Source organism: Bubalus bubalis, chromosome 8 (assembly GCF_019923935.1).
Source record: "Bubalus bubalis isolate 160015118507 breed Murrah chromosome 8, NDDB_SH_1, whole genome shotgun sequence".
Classification (NCBI taxonomy): Eukaryota; Metazoa; Chordata; class Mammalia; order Artiodactyla; family Bovidae; genus Bubalus; species Bubalus bubalis.
The window spans coordinates 93,637,715-93,665,634 of record NC_059164.1 but is presented as its reverse complement, the minus strand read 5'-3'; the positions used below and the strand labels follow the sequence as shown (position 1 = coordinate 93,665,634).

The window sequence follows — 27,920 nt, the reverse complement described above, 5'->3', positions numbered from 1 at the left end:
GACCTCTGTGCCTCCATCCGTGTGTGAGCAGAGCTCTCATTCCACTGCACTCCTCTAAAAATGTGGCTGAGCACACCACTGGTTACACAGAAGACTTTTAACTTTCTTCTTTTAGTTTGGCAGTGAACATTTGGCCGTCTTTGTCTCTGGGGTTGGTAGATGATGCTCGCAGTTTGAGTTGCCAAATGGATCCTGAAAGCTTTGGGGAGAATTCATTACCCTTTGACAGTTTTTTTCAGATTTGACGGGTGTTCTGTGCTTCTTTCTCAGAGCTCTTCCTTCATCTGGCCAGTTTGAATGTTTTGGTTGGTCATATCAGTTTCCTGTAAGGAGCATCTGGGTCTCAGTGTGTTCACAGAATGATGTTTCTGACCTTAGAGTCCTTAGAGGAAGAATCCATCTGCATCTTCAAATCCACCTAGTCCCACATGTCCTTGCAAAACAATCATTGAGATGATGAACAGCCCTGCACTGGATGAGGGACTGGTGAGGTCATATCTGGATTGTATTCAGTGACATTTCAATTTTAACTTCAGGCCAAAGCTAGACATACATATCTTGGTGTTAATTCAAAAGACCACCCAAAGGATTCTTATGGACCACCAATGGCTCCACAGGCCACACTGAGAACCATAGATAAGGATCTAAGAATGGAGTAAATGAGTTCATTTTACAATAAAGATTTTTGAAAACTCCTGGAGAATAGGCATTGGCCTAATGAATTCCCCAGATTGCTGCAGGAACTGAATGTGAGCAGCAAGGGCTCCTGGGATTTGCCACCTGCACTGCCTCTGGCCCCAACAAGGAGATGTTGGTTCCCTGCCCTTGGTAGGGCGCTTACCTCCAGCTCTATCTGGAATATAAACTTCTCCAAAAGTAAGACAATTACCTTGTTCAGGGCGACAGCAGAAGCAACGAGTTTAGACAAATTATGAAAAAGAATCTAGGCACAAATTAAGATGATCATTTAGATGTTTGATTTTGATAATAAGTTGATACTAGATAACATTACCCACAGGTGATCTGGTGTGTTTGAGTAGCTTCTTTCATTCCAAGAAACTCAGAAAAGTGTAAAGAGGAAAAACCATCACCTAGGGTAACCACGATTATTATTATTGGAGAATATCTACTTCCAGGCATAGCGGGTATATGTTTTTCAAACAAAAATGAGATTCATACTCCATATACTATATTATAGCCTGCTTTTTAAAAAACTTTGTGGAAATACAAATCATATGCCATAAAATTCACCCATTTGAAGGATACAGTTCAGTGGAGTTTAGTAAATTTACAGGGTTGAGCAAGCATTACCACAATCCTATTTTAGAATATTTCCATCATGTGACCAGCTTGTCTCACTCAGTATATTGTGACCATTTTTCCATATCAATCACAGACTACAACGGCTTCCCAATATTCCATTGTGTAAACATGTAATATCCATATTAATACTGGTATCTATCTAGGTTCTTTTCTATTTTATTTAAATTTTTATTATTGCAATGTTGTACATGTGTTTATTTGAACTTCTCAGAGAATTTTTATAAAATAAATTCCTCCAAGTGGACTTACTGAGTAAAAGCAGCAATATGTTGAAATGTTTTATTTAGATCACCAAATTCCCCCTGGGAAGGTGGTATAAATTTATCCTCCCACCAGCAGTATATGACAGGTCTTATTTCTTCATACTCTTGATAATACTGAATTGTCAGTCTTTTTATTCTTTATCTGATAGGGAAAAAAATAATATATTTTTCTTTAATGTACAAAAAAAATTGCCCAGAGAAACAGTATCTTTCACTTATCAACTTTTTGTATTTCTTCTTCGGGGAAGAAATCTTCTATTTTTCTTTTGAAATGTTAAGTCTTTTTTTTTTTTTTTAACCTGTTTTACTTATAAAGGCTCTTTTCCTCTCAGGGTTATTAATAATTTTTCATATATGCTGTATGAGTTTCTAAAATTATCATTTCTCTTTTAGCATTGTTTTATTTGGAAAATAAAACTTCTAATCCATAGATTTATAAAAATATGTATCTGCAAAGTATAAAGTTAAAAAAATTTTTTTAATTAATTTCCATGTCTCCATTTGAGAAGCATTTATTAAGTGCATGATATGTGTCATGTACTTGGCCAGTCATTAGAAATCGAGTGTTGAGCAAAACAGCACAGTTCCTGCCCTTGTGGCATTTTCATTCTGGTGCTATGCTTCTTGTCTTTTCAGCTTTCTTAATACTTTTACTTGTTCAGAGCATTACTTTCTAAATTGCAGCTCAGGAAAATTCAAAATAACTTGCAAGCCTACAAAATACAGACTATAAAAATGAAAAGTTTTCTAGTAAACGTGGAGAACATTTGTTCAACAAATATTTATTGGGTATCTGTATGTCAAGTACTTCTGAGGGTTTTGCAGACTGAATACCAAACCAAGTGGCCTCTGCTATCAGGGAATACAGTTTACTTTAGATTAAGCAATTCTACCCTTGATCCCTAAGTAATCCAGTTTTAATAAGAGGATACACTATCTTGCTAACTTAATATTTTTTCATTTATCAGTCTGTATTAAACAGTGAGATCAGTTTTTTTTTCCCTTGTCCATTTTTTTTTTTTTTTTTTTGCTGAGCCATCACAGTGGGTTTCAGCTTATCTACATAAATTGAAGGGAAATGCTTCCCAAAAGATAACCTGAAGGAAGGGTTATAAAATCTTTAGATCATCTTTCTGTAAAGACTGAAACACCGTTTCACCTTGCCTCATAAACTTATATATGTGTAAGTTTATGTGTACTATATGTATAGTCAGCCTCATCCTTTTTATTTTTCAGAATGTTTGGTGGAAAAACATGTTAAAATAAAAAATGAATGGTGTGTAATATATAAAAAATTTTAATCCCTATTTTGTATACCTGAAACTAATATATACATATTGTAAATCAACTATACCTCAATTTTAGAATATCAAAGATTATTTTAAAAACTCCAAGATGAAAATTCCTTAATGGGCCCTTAAAAAAAAGCATTTGAACTTCAGGCTACTGTCTGTGAAAAAGACACAAATTTTTAAGTCACTAGAGTTCGAAGCATTGTGGTACTTTGTCTGGCTGATACAGGGAAAGGCTGCCATCCTTACCCCAGCTCCCCTGTTTGGGGAGCTACCAAGCCATCCCCCTACCTCAACTTCCCAGTAACTTCTTAGGACTGACTCCCTACTCCACAGTCACATCTTAAGAGATCTGGAAGAAACGAATATAGATTCTTGCTTTGAAAAAAAGTTGAGATATATGCTACGTGTTTGTGGTGCTAGCCACTAGGGTGATATCACAGACACTAGAATCACCAAGCCAAAGGAGGGAAGCCAAGTTCTAGGCGCTGAGGAGGTGATGTATCAAGAGGAGAGTCTTACGTTTGAGAAATTCTGCAAATGATCAGGAGCGGCGGTAGGTGGGAGAGGAGAGGGGGTGCAGACAGTGTACTAGGAGATGCTAGAAAGCGTGTGGCAGTGAGAAGTAAACTACTTCTGTCTCTAAAGGCAGTCTTTGCAATAAACTTCAATTAATAAAAATGCCCTGGGATTGGTGTTTGTTTTTTATCTTTAAATGATTCCGTTTAATGCAATTGTTTTCTTCCAATTTAGTTCAGGAGTGGGAGACCATATTTTGCTGATAGAAAGCTTTGCCTGACTGTGACATCCATCTGGGAAAGCAGTGACCACCAGGATTATTCTATTTCATACTCAGGGTTATTGCTTTTGTAGATGAACGGATCCAACTAGCTAGACTATTGTACAAGCTGAATTCCTTACCACGGCGGGGTGCTGGGCATTTGGTTAGCAGCTGTGGCTGCTGCTTGCTCCTAAGGTATGAACAAATCACCCCACTGATGAGCTGAGCTCAGGGTGGTCTCATTAAAACAGATGCCACTTGGATACAACTTCACAGGACCTTGGAATGCAGGGAAGTTTAAGGGTCATCTAGTCCAACCACCCACACATTTCCACTGAGATCTGCAGGAACTAAATTACTTCTGCCCCAGCTTGAAAAGACAGACATGCCACATGCATCCCCACACGAGAGTCCATTCTGTTCCATGTACTCTCAGACTTTATTTGGTTGCCTGGGTGGGGCTGAAGAGGAGGAGGAAAAGAGTGCTGGAGGGCTGGGTCAGTAAAGGTTATTCAACGTGTGCTTCATGATGGTCAGAACCCCCAGCCACGTCTCCTGGGCCGTGGGGATGATCTGGGAGGCTGGCAGCAGGAAGCCATAGCGCCCCGTGTCCCGGAGTTCAAAGGTGAAGGAGTACTTGATGCCTTGGTTGTAGGACCAGTCAATGCTGCCTCCACTGGCTTGGTCTGCGGCAGGAGCAGAACCGGCAGAACAAGGTCAGTCACTTGAAAATATTTGCATGGGCCAAGCTAACAGTCCCAAGCCGAGAGCCTCATGCAGTGTCGACTGGAGTCAGCCTCTGCTACCTTCCTGCTCTTGACCAAGCAGCCTGGCTTCCTCCCAAGAAGCTCCCCTGAAAGACTGCAGTCCAAGAGGCCCAGAGAGGCAGACCAGCAATGGTTCTCCTCTCACTAGGGTGTGCAAGGAAGCTCCCATGATTTTGAAAGCCGCCTCCATCTAATAGCGGCTTGGGTCAAGCCCCCACATATTCCAGAGTTGCCCACATGGGTAACCAGGATTGTCCCCCAGGGTCCTGCTCTGCAGGGGGAAAGTGCAAAGGGCCAGAGTCATAGCAGAAGCCCTCAGCTGTCTTTGGCAGACAGCTCTGCAGTAGATAAACAAAGCTCCTGAGGAACTGGGCTGGGGAGGAGGAGGTGGCTCCAGATCAGAATTGAACCCCACAACACTCTGAACAAAGCAAAAACCTTTTCATTCAGGGTTGAAACAGTCTCCAAACAAACTCTAAACAGTCCCAAAACAAGGCCAGCCAGAGGTGAGATTGTGACCCCACTTGCCCCCCAAAACTGGGCAGTTGGGGCAGGAAGTCAGACGTGTGTCCCTGTGCACTGCTTCTTCAGGACTCTTCCCTGAAGAGAACCCCAAAATTGCTGTATCCCCTCAAGGCCCTACAGAACCTCCTCCACCCCCCACCTGTCTCTGCTGCAGCCAGTGAGTCTCTGCGCTTCCTGCTGTTCCCAAAGCACACCAACCCAGAGCACGTGGTAGGGACTTTGTTCTAGAAGATTTCTCTGCCCAGAATCGCTTCCTCAAATAGCCTCTTGGCTCCATCCCTCATTTCCTTCAACACTTGCCCAAATTTTGCTCTCATTGAGGCTCCTGCTTCAGTCCCACTTCTACCCCCATTACTTGAGTCCCCTCACCCTGTCCTGGGAGTTCTTTTTCTCCTTAGCATTGATTACTTAACACACCATGTCATTTCCTTATTCATGTTTATTGTCTAGAATAAATTGTCTGTCCCTGACTAGAATAGAAGTCTGCTTATTTTATTCCCAACTGTATCTCAAGCACACAAAACAAGCCCTAGTGTATCATAGGTATCCAATAAACATTTGTTGACTTAATTCTATTTGATACATTGCATGGATTAGTAAGCTGAGCAAAGATAAAATATATTCTATAATAGATGGGCATTGGAGGAGAAGTATTTTTTAAGTTGAATTTCTTGGGGGATCTACAAGGCCATCAGAACTCTCTACCTGCTCCATGTATGAAGCTGGATTTAACCCCAAGATAAGGGGACAAGAGTTCTCAGAGGAACTGAAGTGTTCATCTGAAGGTATCAAGGAAAGCAGAATTCACGTCAGGAAAGGGCCCGCTGCCCACCAAGCCAACAGTCAGCCAGGGCTATTCTCCTTGTCCATGCTCCCCACATTGGGGCACCCCTGGCTACTTCCTCTGGGACAGACACTCCCGTAGGCAGGAAAAGTCAACTGGGCTTCCTCCCAGGACCACCCACGAGACCGTGCACACTTACAAATTGTTGTGATGATGCTGCCATACTTGTAGCTGGTCCCATACAGAGACTTCAGGGCCTCAACAGCGGACTTAGCCACCTTATCCTGGAGAAAATGCCAAGCAAGATGACTTGTCACGGCCAGCAACCCCAGATCCCCCATAACCACAGGGCCAGGGTATCCTGGGGGCTGGCAGGGTGACCCAGGAGCACACACCCTGCAGAAGCCCACCCCCAGCAGACAGCATGGAGCCCACTGGGCCTTGCAGGGTCAGTCTCAGGAACTCAGAAGCCCTATGATTCTGAGCTTATGGGCTGTCTGGCTGGTACTTCACGGCCCTTTGGTCATTCTGCAGCTCCAAGTGTGAACTTGTGGTACTAGCTCAAAGTCCAGCCCTGCCCTTTGCTCTGTCATGTGACAAGAATGACTGAAGCACTCTGTGCCTCAGCTTCCCAGGCGGAGAGTCTAATCAGCCTTGCTGGTCTTCCCAAGCCATCAGGGGTCCATGGGAGAAAGGGGTGCTAGGCACAGTGTAGGCCCTCGTGCCTTAAGCAGGTTTGATGGGCCCACCCAAAGCTGCCTTTGGGATGCGAGGGCAAGCAGACCTCAGGTACATACCAGCTCAGTCTTGTCAGGGATTGATTGTGTTGTGTAGCCATAGGGATAGAGGAGGAGCTGGGAGTAGCTGTGGATGGAGAGGAAGGCCTTGAAGTTCCCATGGTCTTTCACAAAGTCCACGATGGACTTGACCTCCACTTCAGAATTGGCATACTTGCCATGATAAGTCTCCGAGCAGGGGCTGCTGCTGGCTCCTGCCTCTGTGGGAGGGGAGAGAGGAGAGCTGGCATTCTTTATACCTGAGTAGTTGGTTTCCAGGGGCTTCCGGTCTTTGCATGAGGTGAGATGTACGAGGCCTCACCCCCACCCTGGATAAGGAGAGGGCAGAGGCCTTTTATAACCTGGGGGTCCTGGGCCTCCCTCCCCAGCCAAACTTGGACAGAGCTGATGAACACACCCAGAGAGGTAAGAAGGTCCTCATGTGAGACTGCTCCCTGCAGCCCACGGACGGAAGGGGCTGAAGTTAGACTAGAAAACCCCTGGATGGGTTTCAGACCTCAGATCCATTGGAGGACTTTCCTTTTACTGGCAAGTAGGTCTCAGAGGCCACCTTTCTCACTGAGTACCTTGGAGGAGGGGCCGGCATTCCCCACGTGCCCCCACGTCAGGGGCAGGAGCGGAGTGGGGCAACAGGACAAAGGATGGTAAAAAAACCATTCTGGGGGTCCCGTCCCTGCTCCCCAAACCACACTGGGCCTTACTCCCAAAGCCGGCATCCCAGTTCCGGTTGGCGTCCACCCCAACACAGAGGGAGCTCGACATGACGGATCGAGTCTTGCGCCACAATCGATTCTGAGAGAGGAAAATGGTTAGCCACCCCATAGGGGCCACAATCAACACAGAGCCTGGGTGTGGACACAATAGGGGATCAGAAACCATTTACAACTGGTTTTCAGGGAGGAAGATCTGCAAAGGAGGCTCTTGGCTGAAGGAAAATGGAGGAGATGATAGATGGCACTTGGCAGAGGGTTCTACTGGTGGAAAGTGAAGAAGGCACGTGGCATTCCCCCAACCCCATACATAGCTGATTGGTCACAAGTTGTCCCATAGAAATAAAATAGAAGCAGGAAATAATTTCTGGGGAGTATGTCTCCACTGGGAACAGTTCTGTCCCCCACAAGCTGGAGATGTTTTCAGTTGTCTCATCTGGGGGCTTGAGGAGGTCAGAATGCTGTTTACGCAGGACAGCTCCCGACACACCAAGAATTATCTGCCCAAACTGTCAAGAATGCCAAGGTCAAGAACTCCTAGTCAAGGAGAAAAGGTCTGTTTGTCCTTCCCTCAACTTCTAGGGGCTGAGATTAGGGGAGAGTAGCTTGTGGGGCTCAGAGGACAGAGGCTTGCCCCGCTTCCCCCAAGAACAGGAGAAGGGCTATACCTGGCTGTGGGTGAAGGCAAAACCATCAGGGTTGGTGACAATTTCCAAGAATATGTCCATGCTGTCAAGAATGGCGGTGAAAGTCGGGTCCTGGCCATAGTCTTCTGTGAACTGGGGTCAGGGGGAGGGCGGTGTTAGGGAGCAGAGGGGCAGAGCAGGCCAGGCCATGCATCTGCTGTGCTGGACCAATGGATGCCTGCCCTCAGCCTCCCTCTGTGGTCACTGCTTCCAGATGGGAGGCAGGGGCCAGGGCTCCTGTGGGCCGTGGATACCAATGCACCACCAGGTGAGAGGACCCTCACCTCCCCAGGCTCACCTTCTTTGCAAACCAGACCCCAGTGGCCTGGGTGATCCACTCCCTGGAATGGATGCCTAAGTCGATCCAGATGGCTGGACGGTTGCTTCCCCCAGTGCTGAACTGGATGAGAAGAACAGGAAATAGTTCAGCTGGGGCCCCATCTCACCCCCTGGAAAGGGAGTGCACCCTAGGCTGTCTGGTCTCTGTACCCCAGGTTGAAGCTCTGTCTGAGGGGCCGTTACTCAGGTGGGAGGCGGAGGTGGGTCTGGACAGGGATCCTGCAGAGCCTAGCTTCCTGCCCTCAGCTCAAGTGAAAGTGAAAGTCGCTCAGTTGTGTCCAACTCTTTGCGACCCCATGGACTGTAGCTTGCCAGGCTCCTTGGTCCATGGAATTCTCCAGGCCAGTATACTGGAGTGGATAACCATTTCCTTTTCCAGAGGATCTTCCCGACCCAGGGATCAAACCCAGGTCTCCCGCATTGCAGGGGGATTCTTTACCGTCTGAGCCACCAAGGAAGCCCAAGAATACTGGAGTGGGTAGCGTGGGGCACACATGACTTAGCCAGACTTCCAGGCCCCACCGTGTTCCCAGGCCCACACATGGTTCTGTCGAAGGTCACGAGCAAAACATTTTATTTGGACTACCCAACTCTGGGATACTTTGCACAATGTGACACTTGACTGGGAACAGGGGAGTCACCTGAAAGTTTAAATTGTGTGTACAGGTATGTGTACACCTGTGCTACACACGGAGTCCGTATAACAGTGTGTTTTCTGTCACCCTGGGCTTATGCACAGATGTGGGTATCCATTCTTGCGGAAGTGCCCACATACATGCACTGGCATGCACCCATTACCTTCAGCACATAGATGGGACGGCCTTCATAGCTGCTGCCAATCTGGAGTTTGCTGACAAGCTGTGGGTGCTCAGCCACCAGCAGGTCCATGAAGTCATAGATCTGAAGGGGCAGAGGAGGGAAGGCTGCCTTCTGGCTTCCGAAAGGAGCCTGGATGCCTCGCTTAAGCAGCTCCCTGAGCGAGCCTGCTGTGAGCCCTGAATGTGGAGGAGCTGCAACCCAGAGCCTCCAGGCAGCGTGGAGATGGGGCAGAGGCCACACACATCCAGGCTGGCCCTGACACAATCTGCCAGTCTGACCAAGAGCTTGGTGCTTGTGGGGAGCAGTGCCCTCCCGGGGTCCCTTACCTCGTCCAGGGTGTGGTAGGTAGCATAGTTAAATGAGTTGGTGCTGCGGGCCCGGCTCTGGGAGGCGAACATCTGCTCCTGCTCCTCGTCTAGCAGGGACTGCACGTCCTCGATCATGATCCTGTATCTGATGCCATGGGCTTCCAGGAAGACTTTAACAGCCTGGAGGCTGGGGAAGGGCACTCGGACGTCGATGGGGGAGCCTGGCTGGCCAGGGCCCCTCCAGAAGTCCAACTGGGGAAGACAAAAGCCACTGTCACTGCGGGCTGGGGAAGGGCACCCATGGGAGGGGGTGCTGGTGCCAGAATTTCCCATATAACTGAGGATAGGGCATGAATATGAGGGGAAGAGGATGAAGGGAACCCCTGGGCATGGCACAAAGTCGTCTGGTCAGGTGAATGGCCCAGGAAGCAGAGTGGAGGGGCTTGGAGGCAACAAGGGAGAGACAAGAACCAGAAGTTGGGATGGGGGAGGGTGGGGGAGGCCCTTTTGCTCAGATGCACAAAGGCAGCAAGATTCCAGAATTGGGAGGTTTAAATCACATCCTAACAGGGATCATCAGTCCCATGGCTCATTCCTGGGTGGCTGGGGAGAAAGAGCCCAGGTCCCAGGTGGCCCCAGGTGGGTGGAGGTCTGGGGCAAGCCCGTCTGCTCTCAGAGGTACCCTGGGGCCTCAGGGCTGCTCCCACGTCCTCTGACCTGCAGGTGCTCCAGGTCCTCCAGCTCCTTCACCGTCTGCACCTCGGCCTCATCGGCGGCAGTGATTCGGAGCACCTGGTGCCTGGGCAGAGCGGGAGGGGAGGCTGAGGGCCTGAGCAGCTCCTACTGGCCATGCACACTCCCCAGGCGGGAGCAGGGGGGCTGGGCCAAGTAGGGGAAGCACAGGGGATCCCAGCAATGGGAGGCCTAGGCTCCCTGGAACCTTCTAGACACTGCTGCTGTCACCGCCCCAGCGTAGACTCTTTCTCTCTCCAAAGACCGCCAGGCCTCCTCCTGCCTCCTCTTTTGAAAATTCCTCTTCAGGGCTCAGATTCTCCAGGGCTCACGAGGCTGTCCTGAGAGACTGGACCCTTTCTCAGTCCTGGTCCCCCGTCAGCCTGCCTTCTGGGATGTGCTAATTTGCTACCCTCTGGCCATCTTCCCATGTATCTCCCCCAGGTGCTGGCTGGCGGATGAGTGCTCCCCCATCTCTCCTCTGAGCACCCCCTCCTCTCCATGCTCCTACCCCACAAAGTCCTCTTTGCCGAAGGCAGCCCCCAGCAGCACACTCAAAATCAGCAGCCCCTGCATGCTGCAGTCAGTTGGGAAGGTCAGCTGATGCGGAGAAGGTCCTGGGGCCTTTTAAACTCTCCCAGGACCGAGGTCTCCCGGCTGAGCCCAAGCGTAGTCCTTCTGCTCACACCTGGGCCCTCTCCCACGGGCAGTGGGGAGGGGAGTTCCGGGCTCTGACACCGGCCCACCCTCCATGATAAAGTGTTAGGGAACAGGGCAGCTGGAGAGATAAGCCAGGCCTCAACCTCTGGCCATGAGGGCCCAGCCTGGGCCTGAGGGTCAGCTAGGGCTTGATGCCTCCCAGCTGGAAGCCTGCTTGCCCACAGACCCTCCAGTCCTATTACTGACCCGGCAAGGGAGAAGAAGCCGGGACCCTGTAGCCTGGCCGCACCAGCTGGGGCCTTGTGTGGGGTGTCCCCTTCTCCCACGTTCCTGAACGCCAGCTCTTTTGTTCCCACGAGAGAGCAAGCTGGGAGCCAGACTTGCTGGCTCCTCAACCACCCTGGTTTTGTCTAGGGTCGCCTGACCTGTAAGGGCACAGCCCTGGGAAGGAAACTTCCCAGCCCCACTCCCACCAGTCTCGGCGGCCTTGTGGGAATCAGGCCACAGCACAGGAGCAGAAGTTCCCCTCCCTCCCTGCTGCTCTAGGGCTTTGGGAATCAAGGGTTGCCCTCGGTGGGAGCTGTAATCGGATGTCCTCTGAGCAGAAAGTGTGATGGTGGGAACCAGGGCCAGACCCCTGTGGGGACTGCACAGTGTACAGGATGTTGACCTCACTGAAGAGACATCTAACACAAATCCACCCTAATCCACAGGGGTCAAGCGGTTCCCTCGCGGCATCTGGGGGCCCTGGTCTGCGTCAGGGCCTCAGGCTCGGGCACTGATGAAACAGCCAAGGCGGCCCTTTCTGGTTTCCATCTGTTCCTTCTGCCTCTCCAGCCCACCCCCTACCTGGCCAAATTTCCTAGGCCAAGGCAGAGGGACCCATTGTGTTTACCGACAACTCTCCCAAACGTAGCTCTGGGAAGGTGATAAAACGCTGAATTCATCCTCAACAGATGTTAAGCCTCCATGAAGACTGTTCCTTTCTATACTCTGGCAGCCTTGTCTGCCCTCCACACCCCAGGGAAATCTTACCTCCTTCCTGAAGCTTCCTCTGGCTTCTCTCCCACCTCTCTGTCCCGTCTCTGAATGAATGCTCATCTCTTTGCTCATTCATCCTTCTGGGCCTGGTCCTCCGCTCCACCCTGACATGATGCCCAAGATAGATGGGCCCCTGATCTCATGGAACTTGGTCTGATGGGGCACACGGAAGTAACCAACTTGCTTGTATTCTCTCAAGTTTTCCAAGATGCTGTCGGTCACCGAGACAGAATTAAACATGCATGACATTCATGGGGAGACATACCCATGAGAGATAAAGGGGAGGGGGAGAAGAGCCTTCACTCGCTGCAGAACTGACACCTGGGAGGGGAGCAGGAGAAGGCAGATTGGGTGGGAGGAATTCAGGCAGCAGCACAGCTCTGAGGACATTTCAGCCAGGCCGATGCGGAACCTTGGAGCCAACACGGCAGCTCAGGGAATCCTGTCTCCGACAGGAACGCTGGTACTAGAGCTGTGCTGTGCTCAGTCACCAGCTGAGAGCAGCCCAGGGGACACGTGGCCTCGTCACACCACAGTGATGGGACCATCGGGCCACTAGGCTCCCCAATGACTTGTTAGGATGCTGACAGAGTTCTAGTGGGAAAGACAGAAATAACCAGCCAACGTGTTGGTTCTCCAAGAAGTTGTCATCAAGATAGGATGAAACATGCAAGACACTCCTTGGGCCGCTCCCCTTGCTATAGGAGACCTGAGCATCGCATTTTCCATAATGTGGTGTGAAAGGCACCAGGAAGGCTGTGGACTCAGAACTGTGGACCCAGCCAAGATTGTCCAGCAAAGACTTTACCAAGAAAGTGAAATCTGACCTGGGTCTTAATGACTGGATTTTGCCAGGTAGGGCAGGGAAGTGATGTTTATCACACTGTTTGGTGCTTGAACACAAACACACATTTATTTCTCCTTAATCATTCCTAAAGTGTTATTTCTGTCTCCCCAGTGAGACTATACACTTCCTGAGACCAGGAACCATGTCTCACCCATCCCTCATAGTCCCCCTCATCTCTTAAGTGTCCTACAGGGCTCTCAAGATGTTCTAATCGGTCCCCCATCCCCCCGCCCCAGGAAAGGTTTTGTAGAGCCTTTCTTTAGTTTGCATTATGAAAACAATATTTCTCTTTTTAAGTCAAAAGCTGCCCTATAGTTTTTAATGTTTCATGCACACTACCCATGTTGAAGGGGGTACTGGCTAATTCTTGGTCTTTTGTGAATTCCTTTCAGAAAAGACAAGCCCGTTGGAAAGGGGGGAGCCGTAAGGGAGGGTGCCACAAGCCGAAATTAGGGTCAGCACTGAGCAGCAAGCTGAGAGCACAGTGGCAGAGGAATGTGGGTCTCAGGTAGAGGTTAAGCCTAATTTCTGGGGTCCCTCCAAATGCTGAACATTGCCTTTTGGTAAAGACCAATTTGCTGGACTGGAACCTGGGGCAGAGAGCCACAGCTCTGCCTTTCTACCCATGGGCATGTTTCACATCAGTCCAGAGTGAGGGCAAAGATGAGGGCCATTGGGCTGAAAGCTGGGGGAACAGGCAGAGCACCAAGACCTGGTCGCATGAGAACGAAAACAGGCTGGCATCTAGACTTAAGGACAAGCCACTGGGCAAGTGCCCGAGTGCAAACAGACGGCCCTGTCACCACATCGACCGGCATTCAGTGCATTCAGTGTCCCTCCCTCCTTCCTGCTGCTGAGCTGGCTGAGCAAACCCAGAGTGTATGCGGGTGCCACCCCTCAGCAAATCACCCCATTCCCAGCTTAGGAATAAAGTCTAAGATTGAAAGTGAAATGAAAGTCACTCAGTCGTGTCTAACTCTTTGCAAATTCTCCAGGCCAGAATACTGGAGTGGGCAGCCTTTGCCTTCTCCAGGGAATCATCTCAACCCAGGAATCGAACCCAGGTCTCCCACATTGCAGGCAGATTCTTTACCAGCTGAGCCACAAAGGAAGCCCAAATTCTAAGATTGGTCTAAGACAGTCTTCAAAGAATCTCATTCTATTTTGCAAGCGATTGGTTAGAGGTAGGCATGTGACCCAGTTTCGTCAATGAGATATGAGGGGAAACCAGCAAGGAAACTTCTAGAAAACATTTCCCCATTCTTGAGAAGGAGATACCTTTCTCTGGACATTGTCCAGTCTGTTGCCCCACCCTTGGACTGTATAATATGAACGAATATACATTTTGTTTTTATTAATTGGGATTTCTGTTGTTCCTGTAAAAAGCATTCTAACTGATACACTGACTAAGGTAAGCATACAGGTATTTTTAAAGCACCTGTATTGTCAGAAGCCAATAAATTTTAGCCCAGGAGAGCCTTTACGGGAAATGGAGAAAGACACCCCTCCCACTCTGGACAGACATCATTCCTTGTCCTACGCAGAATACCTTTCTGCAGTGCACAAGCTGGACAAACATCCATGGCGGCCCTGTTGCCAGAAAACACCCAAGCATGGTCAATAGGAGCTCTAAGACAATGCTTAGACATCCCCACAGCAAAACCCAGAAAATGGGTTGCTAAAGCAGCATAAGGAGACACAGTCCTCCATGTCCACATTAGAGATCCAAGGGGGCCAGTGACAAGGGAGATCTTGGAAGAGAAGACAAATGGGTGCAGTCAGAGTGGCTAGGTGCAGTAAATGAATGAGACATCAGCTGTCCCCCTTTGGCAGGTGTGTTTAAGGCTGTACGTGCTACATACAGTGTGCATGGGAAGAGACATCTATGGGAATCTGGGGCAGCCAAGTGGTGGACTGTAAAGGACATCTCTTATTTGCCCACCCAGTATCCTCCTCCTTCTGATAACAGCACCTTCATTTTCCCTTAAGGTCCACCCTTCCCAACTGTGAGGTCATGTGACTCAGGTGGATGGAGCCACCCTGCCCCCACCCCAGCTTTAGGGATGAGCCAACAAATTCTACTTCTTTCCCACAAGCTTTTTCAGGTTGGTTTTCTGTCACACATGATTGAAAAATGTATCTAGCTATAAAATAGATAACTAATAAAAACCCACTGTATAGCACAGGGAACTTTACCCAATACTCTGCAATGGTCTGTATTGGAAAAGAGTCTAACAAGAGTGGAGATATATATATATATATATATATATATATATATATATATACTGATTCACTTTTCTGTGTACCTGAAACTAACACAACATTGAAATCAACTATACTCCAATAAATTTTGGTTTTAAAAAAGAACCCACCTAACACAGACACGGTCTAACTTCAGAAGAGAGAAAAATGGGACAGCAATGCCTTGTACAGTGATTGCCACAAACCAGCATATGATTTAGGGCAGGTGCCTGCACATCCCTGGACCTCAGTTTCTTCATCTATGAAATGAGGGAGTTGGTCAAAATGATCTCCACAGTCCCTTACAGCTGTGACCCTTTATGATTCTAGGACACTTATATTTTTACCCTGGGCAGAGTGGAGAGAGGTCTGCCAGGTTTGTGGGAAGGTCAGAATAGAGACAGAGGGGCCCTGGAGTTCTCAGTGGGTAAGTGCTCCCAGGGCAGTGTAGGTTGAGAGGGACCACGTCCTGCTAAGGTTGTATTAGGGAGGGCGGTCTTGGTGAGAGGCACGGAAGACAAGGAGAAGAAGGTCCATCAGCAGCCCTCCTTGAGTTCTACTTTCATAACTGAGTGCCCAGTAGAGACTATTTGTTTGCTTTCACGTTATGGAGCTCTCACTTTAACATAGTTAGCAGTGTTCATCCTCAGAATGGAGGCAGAAATTTTCTTTGGAAGAAGAGTCACCTGCAGAAAGAAGCACTCCAGTGGGTCTTTAGGAAAATTCAGAAAAAAAAAAAAGTCAAAATCAGAGCCCAAATCTCAGAACAGAGATGCAGAAGAGAGAGACATTGAGCAGGGGTGCCCCATGTGCACAAGGAAAAATGTTCATGACCCAGCCTGAGAGAGGAGCTGGGGAGCACTTGGGGGTGCATTCCTATCCTTAGGGGGCAGGATGGGCTGCCCCAGCAAAATAGGAACAGGCAGAGGAAACCACCTCTGAATTCCAGTGGCAGCAATCTCCAGCATCCAATTTAGGCGTTTTATTTTCTACATTGCATTTCCCTTCTGTGTTCCCAAGGAAAATTTCGTGAGATGTTACCCCTGGTTTTGACTCTGTTTGGGGGAATTGAGGGAGGTGGGCTGATGGGTAAGGAGGTGAGGTGCAGATGGAGAATCACAGAACTTGGTGAAGCTAGTTAGTTAGGACAGAGCAAGAGGCCAAGTGCAGACCCCGGGGAGAGGTTAGCAATGGACAAACCAAATGAATAGATTTGCAACCGTGTCATCATTCCCAAGGATGGCCCTGCATCCTGGAGGATGGACCCTCCAAAGGCAAACAGGCTGGAGTTGTTATTCAGGACGCACACCCCACCAGCAAGAGGAACACGGCCTCGTTTGTCAAGCGCTGACAGGTCCCACGCCAGCTGGGTTCTCCCTCAGTTTGTACTGTGTGGCTGCCTGGGCCTTCTTATTTTTCTAAGGAAGCTTTTAAAATTTTTACTTTATCTTTCAGTAAAGTCATTTTCTCTCTGACCCTGTTGGGGCCATGCAGAGGTGAGAGGGAGGAGGAGGGGGAAGTGGACAGCACCTCGCTGGACTCCCAGGACCCCAGCCATTAGCCCATCACCCTCGGCCCCTGCCGCCCGCCCTGCCCTCACACAGGACTCTTTCACATTCCAAACTGCCTGCCTAGTTTGTTTTTCTAAGAAAGCAATAACCACAGCACATTCACTGTGGTTCTTTATAGCTTTCCATATGTATAATCGCTCTTTCTCCCTTCAGTTTTTCCAATGTTTTTTTTCTTTCAAATAAATGCTCATAAATTTTTCTGGTGAAAAGGATGAAAAACATACCAAAAAAGGACAGTCTGTTGGGAGAAAAAAAACAAGCAGAATGCAGGGGGAAAAAAGTCTTGTTTAGTATTATATACCCAAGAAATGGGGCGGTGGAGGGTGGGGGGCTGTTCAAGCTTTATGAAAAAGAGATTATTCTGTAATAGCTCCCAAACTTGCATGTCTAAGTCTTGAGCTTTTACTTGATAAACCTAAACCGCACCCCACCCCCCACCGCCATCACACCCCTGGACTTGCTAGAAGAGACCCCTCAGTCCCAGGGGGACGGTCCCTGGCTTCTCTCAGCCATTAGGTTTATGTGGAGCCTTGCATAAGTCGGATGATCCAAAGGCCTCCAATCTTTATAACTGCAAAGTGTTGGATTAGAAACTTTCAAAGGACTCCTTAAGCTGGAAAGTTCTATGGCTTTATGATTCAGTCAGTCATTTGATGAGCTAGAGCAAAGAAATGGATTCAGAGGCCCCTGAAAATCCTCTGCCCTCTCAGAGAAGCTGCAGCAGAGTCTGCCGGCTGCCTTTCCAATATCCATACTCCCCTTCCTCCTTGCCAGCAGAGCTCCAAGTCTGGGGGGAGGGTCAGCAATGTGACCAGCTAGGAAGCAACTTTCCAGCCTCTCTTGCAGGTTGGCCTGGCCACCTGACTGTCCCAGCCAATAAGACGTACATTTAAGTTCATGGACAGTCACCTCAGCCCCTTACCCTTCCTGGCGACAGACTAGCGGTCAAGAGGATTGCAGAGCAGCCAAACAGAACAGGCCAGAGAGGTCAGGGTCCCCAACGCATCACGGACACACTGAACTAGCCCTGGACTGCCCACCTCAGATGACTTGTTAAGAGAAACAAAACCTTCATCTGGTTAAGCCACAGTAAGATAGGTTTGGAGAAGGAAATGGCAACCCACTCCAGTACTCTTGCCTAGAGAATTTGGTGGACAGAAGAGCTTGGTGGGCTGCTGTCCATGGGGTCGAATAGAGTCAGACACGACTGAAGCGACTTAGCATGCATGCATGCATTAGAGAAGGAAATGGCAACCCACTCCAGTATTCTTGCCTGGAGAATCCCAGGGACAGGGGAGCCTGGTGGGCTGCCGTCTATGGGGTCGCACAGAGTGAACACAACTGAAGCAACGCAGCAGCAGCAGCAGCAAGATGGGTTTCTGTCACCTATGCTAAACCTACACTAGGCGGAGGAGAAGAAACACCCCTTCAATACTGAGTACCTACTGTGTGCCTGACAGGAGCTGAGCAAGAGGGAATAACCCAGACATGGTCAGTACCCTCATAGGCTCTCAAATAGCAGTAGACAGAACCACAGATAAAGAAGTCAATTAGTATCACTGCTGTCAAAGAAATTAATCAGTTCAGTTTAGTCACTCAGTCGTGTCTGACTCTTTGCAACCCCATGGACTGCAGCACACCAGGCCTCCCTGTCCATCACCAACTCCCGGAGTTTACCCAAAGAAATAAATAAGGTTTGAGAAAAGGAAATGATAGATCTACTTCCAGTGGGTGGTCTGAGAAGGACTAGTGAGGAAATTATACTGAAGGGGAAATCTTAAGGAGTGGGACACATGAAGGAAGATGAAGAGGACACAATATTGCAGACAAGGAGGAGCAACACGTGCAAGGCCTCTAGTTGGGAAGGAGCTGAAGGAACAGAGAGAAAACTGGCGAGGCTGGGGCTGATGAATAAGGCATTAGAACAAAGGTGAGACATGGCTGGCCACCTCGCAGGGCCAGCCAAGCAATACCTTGGGTGGGTTTTAAATCACTGAAGGATTTTTAAGGGGAAAGTTACCTTTTAAGAAGACCACCCTCTGGAAAGCCGTTTCAGCTTCAACTTCGGAGGGCCTGTTGGCTGCACAGAGATCTTGCCAACGTGGCTGTGAGAATGAGTTCCTGGCCCTGGTCCTGAAGAGCTTCAAACATGACTAGGGTGACCTGCAGGCCTGTCCCAGGCCTGCCACTCAGTAGCTGTGTGCCTTTTAAAAGCCAACGTCCAGTCTGAGTCTGAGCTTCCTCTTCTGGAAAATGAAAGACAGTACTAGCCTACCTCTTGGAGCTGTGAGGAGGCAATGGGTTGAATCCCTGGAAACATGCCTGGTGTGTAGTGTGTGCCAGAAGAGAGTTGATTATTTTCACGGTTACTGGGAAGCCCATCAGAGTCCATATCTGCGGCCTCTAGGACAGTGCTTCTCTGACTAGGCTTTAGCATCACCTGGGTCCCCTCCTAAGAGATCCTGATTCAGGAGGGCTGGGGTGGCCGGAGAACCTGCCGTTCCAACAAGCTCCCAGGTGATGCTGATCCTTGTGGTCTGCAGACTACGCTGTACTAGGCTAGGGTCAAGGCAGCCCCTGGGAAATATTCCGGAGAAGGGTGACTGGCTCCCCAGTGTTGTAGCCACCTTCGGCTCTAATAGCAGCAGAGAGTAGGAGGCCCAAAGCCCCAGGAGTCCCTGGGAGACTTGAACATGTTCCTTCAAGTCAGGGGAGTCATGGGAGCAGGGATCAGAGGTCTTCAGCCTTTAAGAAACCTCAGATCTTCTGGGCAAGATGGTAAAAAGGTGAATTTGGGGGCCCACCCCAAAGAGTCTGTTTCAGTCTGAGGGTGGAATCTAGCCACCTTTATGTTAAATGACTCCCTACAGATTCTGCCCCGGGCCACCCTAAGACAAATGGTGACATGGTAGGTTTGGAGTTAGACAAACCCAAGTTCAGATCTCCAACTTTCCATCTGTGTGGCCTTTTATGACCTTTAAAACCTCTCCAAATCACGCTCTCCTTATCTGAGCTTATTAATGAGTCTATACACCAGGAATATCCTCCCCTCAAGGCTGAAATAAAAATATTTGTGCAAAGGGCATAAAAGTTATAATCACAGACTCCAGTGTGCAAAAGTATGACTTGCTTTATTTATCTATAGCTTATATTAACTTAGCCCACAGCCTCGGGTTTCTGTTAATAGCAGAAAAATTCAGCTTGGAAATTCTAGGCCGCTTCCAGCTTTGAAAAAAAAAAAAAAAACACACAAAAACTCAAGTCTCTTTAGGGGAACTCTAGCCCAAGTCAGGACTCTTCCCTCCTCTGTCGCTGGCCTTTTTCCTGGAGATGATCTAGGTACAGCTGGCCCTGGACACAGGCATGCCCACCATGCCATCATGGCCACTGGCTGCATGGCCCATCAGCTCAGCCTTCTTGCCTCTACCTTAGGCCTTCTCACATGCTAACCTTCTCAATTCTTTGCTCAGAGCTCTCAACAGCTGCATTACTGATGTGTACCCAGCCATATGGCTGCCTCTAACCACCTGTCCAGAACCCCTATCAGCCACTGTTAATCTTTGGCTCAGGCGCCATATTGGACATGGCCCGTACCTAGAGCTTTGATCACCACTGATGTTCTCTTTCCACTAACTGGTCCAGCTTCTGTCTTCTTCTACAGGTTGGGTGGGAAGCAGAACTTGCTCTTATTCCCACCATTCCCCCTTTTCTTCCCTGTCTGTAAAACCCTGCATTCTTTGTGTCCTGCAGGGGCTGACTCATGGGCACCCACAATTCTGGGTTTTTTCACTTTTCATTTTATATTGGAGTTGTGAAAGTTTCAGAGGCACAGCAGAGCGACTCAGCCGTACACATACATGTCTCCATTCTCTGGTACCCACAGTCCTTTAGCAACAACAATAACAAAAGTCTGGCCCTTGTAAATGAAGGTCTTGCTTTCTGCCTCAGACTTACACAACCCCACTCAGCTCTCTAGTTGACCTCCTCTTCTTGGGGGTACCTGCTTGCCCCTGAAGGAGGGCAAACAGACCCACTATTCCTGCTCCCTAGTGATGGGGTAACGCAAAAGGGACAAAGCAGCCTGAGGATGGTAGAAGGCAGCTCATCTGTGTCTTAGAATCTCTCCTTGAGATAAAATGCTTTCTTAGTAAATGGCCTTGCCTGGACTAACTTCTCAGTGCATGAGGACTGTGGTGAGGAACAAGAGGACCTCTCTCTCTGGATGTACAGTGCTTTGCTATACTGGCTCTGACTGGCTGAAACTCTGCTCCCAAGACCAAGGGAGCATCTGAGGGTGCCCAGGAAGAGTAGGTCACAAACCAGTGACTTGTTCAGTTTTGTTATCTGGGTGACGAAATGGGGGACTCTGAACAGGTCACTCCAAAATGGGCAACTCCTCCCTACCCAGGATGGGAAATGTGGCAGGAAGAGGAGGTCGCCCGTCTGTACCCACCTCTCACTCAGGGTGCCAGAAACGCCGCCCCTGGAGATCCACTCCTTCAGATCAAACACTGCCCCTTCCAGGGTCCTCTTAACATTTAAGTGTCAAAGGGATGATGTGGATATTAGTAGCTGCAAGGAGTGTGTTATCTGTTTGGGGCCCCGAGACCATTATAAGAGGAGAAAAGGGAACGCCTGCCAGTCTTGCCTTTCTCCTGGGTACCTAGAAGGCCGAGGCATTTTCAAGGCCCCTGTACCTTCCTGAACCCAAAGGGGTGGCAGCCAGCACCAGAAGCTACCAAGCCTCTTCAAATTTGTTTTTATTTCCTAAGGAGTCAGGGCAGAGATGGGGAAGGGATCCATTACTTGGGTTTCAGGAGGAGCCCAGGCCTCGGAAAAGAAAACCACTCCTCTGGCTCTCCCCTCAGCAGTTCTGTCAGTAGGGATGATGCAGTGTGTGCTCCATGATGGTCCGAATGGCCATCCACGTCTCCTGGGCCGTGGGGATGATCTGCGCGGCTGGCAGCAGGAAGCCATAGCGCCCCGTGTCCCGGAGCTCGAAGCTGAAGGAGTACTTGATGCCGCTGTCGTAGGCCCAGTCGACTGTGATCCCGCTGGCCACATCTGGGGACAAAAGGAAGAACGGGGTGTGGTCACAAGGTACAGAGGCTTCCTGCAAAGACAGCGCGCCTTGGAGACCAAACCCCACCCATCCCAGACCACACCAAGCTTCCTGGCCCGGGCTTCAACCTGGGCCACACCCTGCTCACCCAGTGCATGCTCTGCTCTAGCAAAATGAAAGCTCCTGGAGGCCACCAGACTTGGGATATTGACGCCTACGGGGCATCGCAGGGAGCCAGCCGTCAGGAGCTGTGCACTAATTAACGCTTCAGAGAAGTAGGTGCTGGGTCTAGGTACCACCATTCACCCTCGTACTCAGATGTGGAAATCAGCTCTGGCCCAGCCCTGCTGGATCTGTGGCACAGCCCTGTGGCCAACCAGGCCTGCCAGCCAGCAGAGCCTGCACCTGCCTGAGCCCAGGTGGATGTGGCACCTGCAGCAGCAGCAGCCAGGGGACGGCTCACTCACAGAGGGTGGTACTGATGCTGCCATAAATGTACTCGATCCCATGAACCTCATACAGGGCCTGCACTGCATCCTTGGCAAGATGGTACTGCAAGATTCAATCCAGAGAGTGAGAGGCAGTGGGGCCCCACTCCCCCACACCCTCACCAGCTGCTGTGAACCAGGGACTTAGGAGTCTTGGAAGCCGAATGTGTAGATGGCTCTTGCGGGAAGGCAGCACAGCATCTCCAGCTGCGAACTTGATCACATGTGAGAACAAGCCCCTCACCCCCACCCTGCTCCCTACCAAGGGGCCAGTTGAGAATCTGCTGGATGCCTCCCCCAAGCCCTAAGCAGCCAATCTCACCAACTCCTCCTGGTTTGAAACAGGCTCCAGAGAGTGGCCATAGGGGTACATGAGCATCTGAGAGTAGCTGTGAATGGAGATCAGAGCCTTGACGTTCCCATGGGACATGATAAAGTCCACGACGGCAGCCACTTCTGGCTCTGACTGAGGGGAGGGCCCATGGTAAGTCTCTGAGCAGGGGTTGTTGTTAGAACCGTTTCCTGGAAGTAGAATAAAGGCACCCACAGGGTTCAAATTCCCAGGCATGGGAAAGACTCTCACAAAATATTCTGTATTCCTCTCTAATCCTAGCCTTCTTTGCAGTTTGGTTGAGGTCATGTGGCTACTTTTGACCAAGGAGAAAGTAAGCAGTAATGATATGCCACCTCTAGTTTGAGCCTAAGAGCAAGTATGACTTCTTGATACTCTCTTCTGTGTGGTTAAACCAACAACAACAAAAAAACCTCTCTAAACGGAGAAGTGTCCTGGATCTCTCTGTCACCAATGGAAGACAGCTATCAAGGAGGGTTACCTACCCACAGTGGACTTTACGTACGTGAAAAATAAATTTTTTACTGTGTTAGGCCGCTGAGACTTGGAGGGATGCTTGTTACTGCTGCATACCCTGGTCTAATACATCAGAGGAGTGTTGCCACACCACAACTCAGCAACTCTGTGGCCCTGCAGAGTGCTCCCTTAGCTTGTCTTTTGGTTAAGTCCTGACTGTGGTTCCATTAGAAAGTCAGGCCTGCCTCAGCAGTTGCCACTAGGTCTCCAGTCTGGCTTCCCCTATGAGCAGTGACCCCTGTGAACTGACCCTTCTCTCCCGACCCTCCACTTCCATGGGGAAGCCTTGGGTCAGTTGAGTGCTCAGATACAGTGTCTGCACAAGCTGTGCCAACCCAAGGGCAGCATGGACTTGGAGTTGGGAAAAGAGAGAACAGATCACCATAGTTGCCTAAGACTGCTCTGGGAAGCACAGATGCAAAAATCCCTTGAAAATTCTTCTGAATGGGGACCTAAGCTGGAAGGAGGGCAAAGAGTAACTGTTCTCTACTTTGCTCACAAACTTAATTTGTTCCCATCTCCTACTAGATTCTTTGCTCCCCATCTCTTTTCTTCCTCTCTTGTTTTCCTCTCTTTCCCAGTGGCCAGTTGGTGGAGGGCTAGGCTGGGCTGGTCAAGATTTGAGGGTTAGGAACACATGAAAGGAGCATCCCAGGCCCTGCTCTCACTTCTCCTCCCTGAAATGACTGCACAGAAGCCCGGTCAGAAGCCAGGGGCTGCCCAACTTCTGAAGCCTCCTGAGGATGCCAGAGCACACCCCTGACCCCCAGGGCAGTGAGTTGGCTGCAGACCTAGGTGGCTGGCCCATGGACTGGTTCAGATGCTGTTCTAGGACTGCAGCAAACAGGTCCTCCCCAAGGGTGCAGGTGAGGGCGGTATAGGTGGGAAGGATGATCTACAGATTACTCATTATGCAGAAATCAAATTAAGGCAATAATAAAGTCATAAACAAAATCTTCCTGCCTGAGTCACTAACCAGATACTCGCTATTTCTGGCCATAGGCAGGCCCAGAGGCAATTCTGTCTCCTGGAAGCGCATCCCCTCTTGGTCTGCACAACCTCGCAGGGGGTGAGAACTGACCCTGGTTGGAAGGGGGTGTGCCTGCAGGGAGCGAAGGGGTAGGAGCAGCCTGGTGGGCTGGAGCTGGCCCAGCTAACAGCGGCCCTGTTTGTTGTGTCTGCTGGGAGCTCCTGCACCTGCTGCACTTGATGAATGACAAGTAGCAACAGATGAGCGGAGCGGGGGCGGCTGCAAGCTTTGTCTGCGTTTGCAGCCCACGCACGGAGAGCGGTTCCCCTGCCAACGACCAGGTGGCTTTGCCCAAATATGGAGAAACACTTCAGGCCATTAGTTCTGGTTTGAGCTAAGCAGAATAAACTAATCTTCCCCTGACCAAATGGGAATTAGCTGCCTGCCTCTCTCTGACGTTCACAAAGTCCTCCGAGCCTGCCTGTTTCACAAGTACCTGCTAATGGGTTCATTAGCTATTTATTTTTCCTTCTCAAAAATGTAATTTGTAGGAAGGGAAACTCGCTGGAAGGACATGGTAAATTATTAAAAGCAGTAATCTTTGGGCAGTGGGATTATGGGAGCTTTTTGTCCCCTCTGGGCTTTTTTTTTTTCCACTTTTTTTTCCACATTGTGTATATACTGATTTTTTTCCCCCCTGTGGTGAAACCCACAAAAGATATTTTCTTTAAGAGGTAATTTGTCTTTCTTCTAGCCAGTCTGTCTCAGGGTAGATAGGCACTCACTTCAGCCAGTTCTAAGGGGCCCACGTGGATGCTTTCTTGGGACAAATGTCTGGTTATTTGGAGATGGAAATGCCTAATTTTACACAGCTGTGTTTCCTTACACACGCAGTTACAAGTACAACCCAGATTCTCAGGCGACCCCTACACTGTGGGCTGACTGGCTTTGCTCTGTAGACTTCAGAGCTATCCTTATTTTCACAGAATGGATTCAAAGAAGCCAGATTTTTGAAATAATGGGCATCTGGATCTAGAATGTTCTGCCTTGTTGGGTTAGCCAACAAACAGGTCTGCAGATCTGTTTTTCAATAGCACTGTCTCCTGTGGAGCTAAACTCTGACTCCTGGTATAGTGTGGCAGCCACATCTGGAGGCCAAGGGCTATGCCTATTCAACCCTCTGCTTTGGAGACTGTCCTGGTTAGACCCAGCATCCCACCCATCAAGCTGCTGCGTTCGCAGGGTTCACATACTGGTCTCTGTTTCAGTTTCCCCATGTGGTCCTTATGCCCCTGGCATGGCAAGAGAGATAATAAGGAAGAACACCAAAGGAACTCAGGAGGAAGCGGCCCACTCCTCCCTAGGATCACAGGGCCCTGTGGATCCACAACAGCCCAGGGTCATAAAGTAATTGGACGGAAAATAAAAGCCAGGCTTAAGTCAGTGTTGATGATAAGAAACTAGCTTATTCTATATTTAAACCTTTGTCCCGGCCTCCCCAGAGGGCAAAATTCGGGTCACAGTTCTCAGGGAATGAGTTTTGAGACCTTTTCTTGTGGCATGCTCCCTTCAAGGAAGAGCTAGAGATATTCAGGGGGCACCATAAATCCTGGGTTTTGAACAACAAGCAAGACTACTTTGAACCTCCTTAAGCCTTTCTCTGCCATATTTAGGATCTGATCCTTGCAGTTAGTCCCCATTCAAGGAGCTGTTTCCCACGAAGGCTTAGCATATGTATACATTTAACAGACATATGCAACCTCTCCCCATATATCACAGCCAATCCTAGGCATGTGCCTGCCTGTCCCTGCCATGACTCACTCGCATTAGCTAAGTGCTCTGCCTCCCCGGTTATGCGTCAACATAATCTGTGTGGGAGACGTGCCAAGGACCAAGTTCTCTCCAGCCCTGCCCCTGGGGTGCAGCAGACTGAGGTACCTCCAAAGCCTGACTTCCAGTTCCTGTTAAGATCCACACCAATGCAGAAGATTCCCGGTCTGGTGGACTTGTTCTTCCGCCACAAGCGGTTCTGAAAAAGTGCAAGGCAGGTGACTCATTCACTGAGCCCTTTCTGGGTGGGAGCCTCTGACATCCTAGGAAGCGGGTCTGGTGGGACAGGGAGGGATGAAAGGAAGGAATCTCTAGGGCAGGATGGGGCTGGCATACTGAGCCATGGCTGCAGATTAAATGCTTTGTGGTTAAAGCTGAGGTACGGCGAGAGGTTTGAGCACAGCCAAATAACAGTGGACTTCCCTGGGCAGTTGGAGGGCAACAGTTGCAGCCACAGCACCTGAGCAGCCCACCTGCCTCACGGAGACTCTGCAAGGAGCCCCCAAAGGGCCTGTCCCCAGGGAACCTCAGCAGAGCATCCCAAAGCCACTGTGACCTTTCTTTCCTCCATTCCCCCCAGAGCTGACCCTGATCCGTAAGCCCCTCCCTCTCAGGTGCTCTCACCATACTGTGGGTATAAGCAAACCCATCAGGATTAGAGACAATTTCCAGGAAGATGTCCATGGCGTTCAGTACATCTGTTACGATGCGGTCTTTGCCATATTCACTGACAATCTGCAAGAAAGGGCTGAGTGGGTACAGACTGAGGGACAGGAGGCCCTGGCGGGCTCCCCTCCAGAGCAGAGCAGGATATCCATACAGCCACTGGCTACAGGCAGGGATGGCATCAGGTCATCAGGTTCATCCTTGTGCAGAACCGAAGGCTTGGATTTTCAACAACTAGAAGGTGGGGGCTCTGCGCTGCAAATGGCCAAAGCACGTGGCAGCTGTTCCACAGGGCAGGTGTGCAGAAAGCACCCCAAGTCAGATGAACCAAGTAAGTTTTCAACTGGAGGTGCCCTTAAATAGTTGAGCAGCCTCAACCCTCCACCCCATCCCAGCCCCCATGGTCCATGCTGACCTTCTTGGCAATCCAGACGCTGGTGGCATGGGTGATCCACTCCCGGGAATGGATTCCAGAATCAATCCAGATGGCCGGGCGCCGAGAACCTCCAGTGCTGAACTGGGGAAAGCACCAGGCCCCACACAAGTTTGAACCACAACAGCTACAGGGCTGTCCCCAGACTGCCTAGAAGGAGGCCCCAGATGTATCTTCAGTGCCTGGGGTGGCTCCCTGTTCCTGAGAGGGGGGTCATATGTGCGGGTACATGTGTAGGAGCCCATGGAAAGTGCACACATGTGGGGACCTTGGCAACACAGCGATGCTCTTGCAGGGCAAAGTGATCTAGTCAGAAGCACAGAATTGCCCAGGTCTGCAAGTGTTTTAGACTAGTGCTTCTCAAACTTTCAAGGGCACGTGAATCCTCCAGGGATGTTACTAAAATTCAGATTCTGATGCAGTAGATCTGGAAGGTGAGGTTGGTAATTTCTAACAAACTCTCAGAAATGCTGCTTCTGTGGGTCCAGGGACCACCCTGAGTAGCAAGAGCTTAGACAACATTAAAGAGAGAACACAGGCAGCCCTTATGAGAAATCAAAGCAGGCACAGGTGAAGTCAAGTCCCACGTTAGCCGAGGCCAAACGACCCTTCAGAAGAGTCCCCCAGGGCACTTCTGAGGACCACAGAGTCTGTCTTCTCTGAGAGCTGCGTGTCAAATGACCTGCATGGTCCACACTCTCGAGTGCCCTTCAGGGCACATACAAAGAATTGTTTTCCAGTATGCCTCACACTTCCACCTCTCCTGCCGCCTTCATGGCCAAGGGCACTGCTGCTGCCAAGTTTACTGGAACCCTGTTTCCAGTGGGCTCTGTGAAGGGCTAGAAGGTCTCCTCATGGACTCAGGCCTATCCATGAGGCTGCCTAAGCCAGAGGGCCTCAGTCATTTGTAAATGAGGCCTCTGTGTATCTCTCTTCCCATTGATCAGATGAAGCAGCTGAGTTAACAGGAAGACTGCTGATTCATTCACACTCACATCCCCAGTTCAAGGTGATGAACTGCCATTCTGCAGTTCCATTTCCTTAACAAACCTCCCACCAGATTCCTGACCCAGGATGTGCCCGGTTCACTTCACTGCCAACTGTCCACACCTACAAG

At 49.7% G+C, this 27,920-nt stretch overlaps 2 protein-coding genes across 8 annotated transcripts in view; both read right to left on the bottom strand.

The window, feature by feature from the left end:
• Nucleotides 1–4,079: 4,079 nt before the first annotated feature.
• Nucleotides 4,080–10,865, bottom strand: CPA1 (carboxypeptidase A1). The gene is made up of 10 exons (XM_006041460.4): nucleotides 10,638–10,865; nucleotides 10,112–10,193; nucleotides 9,413–9,646; nucleotides 9,066–9,167; nucleotides 8,227–8,328; nucleotides 7,911–8,021; nucleotides 7,234–7,324; nucleotides 6,533–6,732; nucleotides 5,935–6,019; nucleotides 4,080–4,345 (listed from the first exon to the last, which is right to left on the bottom strand). The coding sequence occupies exons 1-10, from the start codon at nucleotides 10,700–10,702 to the stop codon at nucleotides 4,158–4,160; spliced, it is 1,260 nt and encodes a 419-aa protein (XP_006041522.1). The 5' UTR covers nucleotides 10,703–10,865; the 3' UTR covers nucleotides 4,080–4,157.
• A 10,364-nt stretch (nucleotides 10,866–21,229) lies between these two features.
• The window catches only part of CPA5 (carboxypeptidase A5), a 52,651-nt gene continuing 45,960 nt past the window's right edge, over nucleotides 21,230–27,920 (bottom strand). For 6 of the 7 annotated variants that reach the window (XM_025291527.3, XM_044946867.2, XM_044946864.2 and 3 more), the window contains 5 exons: nucleotides 26,786–26,887; nucleotides 26,329–26,439; nucleotides 25,813–25,903; nucleotides 22,359–22,558; nucleotides 21,230–21,550 (listed from right to left, as the gene is read on the bottom strand). In XM_025291527.3, coding sequence (XP_025147312.3) covers nucleotides 21,254–21,550; nucleotides 22,359–22,558; nucleotides 25,813–25,903; nucleotides 26,329–26,439; nucleotides 26,786–26,887 — 801 coding nt within the window. In that variant the 3' untranslated portion in view covers nucleotides 21,230–21,253. Of the gene's footprint in view, nucleotides 21,551–22,015; nucleotides 22,101–22,358; nucleotides 22,559–25,812; nucleotides 25,904–26,328; nucleotides 26,440–26,785; nucleotides 26,888–27,920 lie in introns of all 7 variants that reach the window. The other variant, XM_044946869.2, reaches the window with a different exon arrangement.

Coding starts and splice junctions, on each gene's coding strand:
- CPA1 (XM_006041460.4), bottom strand. CDS start 10,702: ATGCAGGGGCTGCTGATTTTGAGTGTGCTGCTGGGGGCTGCCTTCGGC. Junction 8,022..8,226: donor GGGTCTGGTTTGCAAAGAAG/GTGAGCCTGGGG, acceptor CCCTGACCCCAG/TTCACAGAAGACTATGGCCA. Junction 7,325..7,910: donor TTGCCTTCACCCACAGCCAG/GTATAGCCCTTC, acceptor TTCCTCTCTCAG/AATCGATTGTGGCGCAAGAC.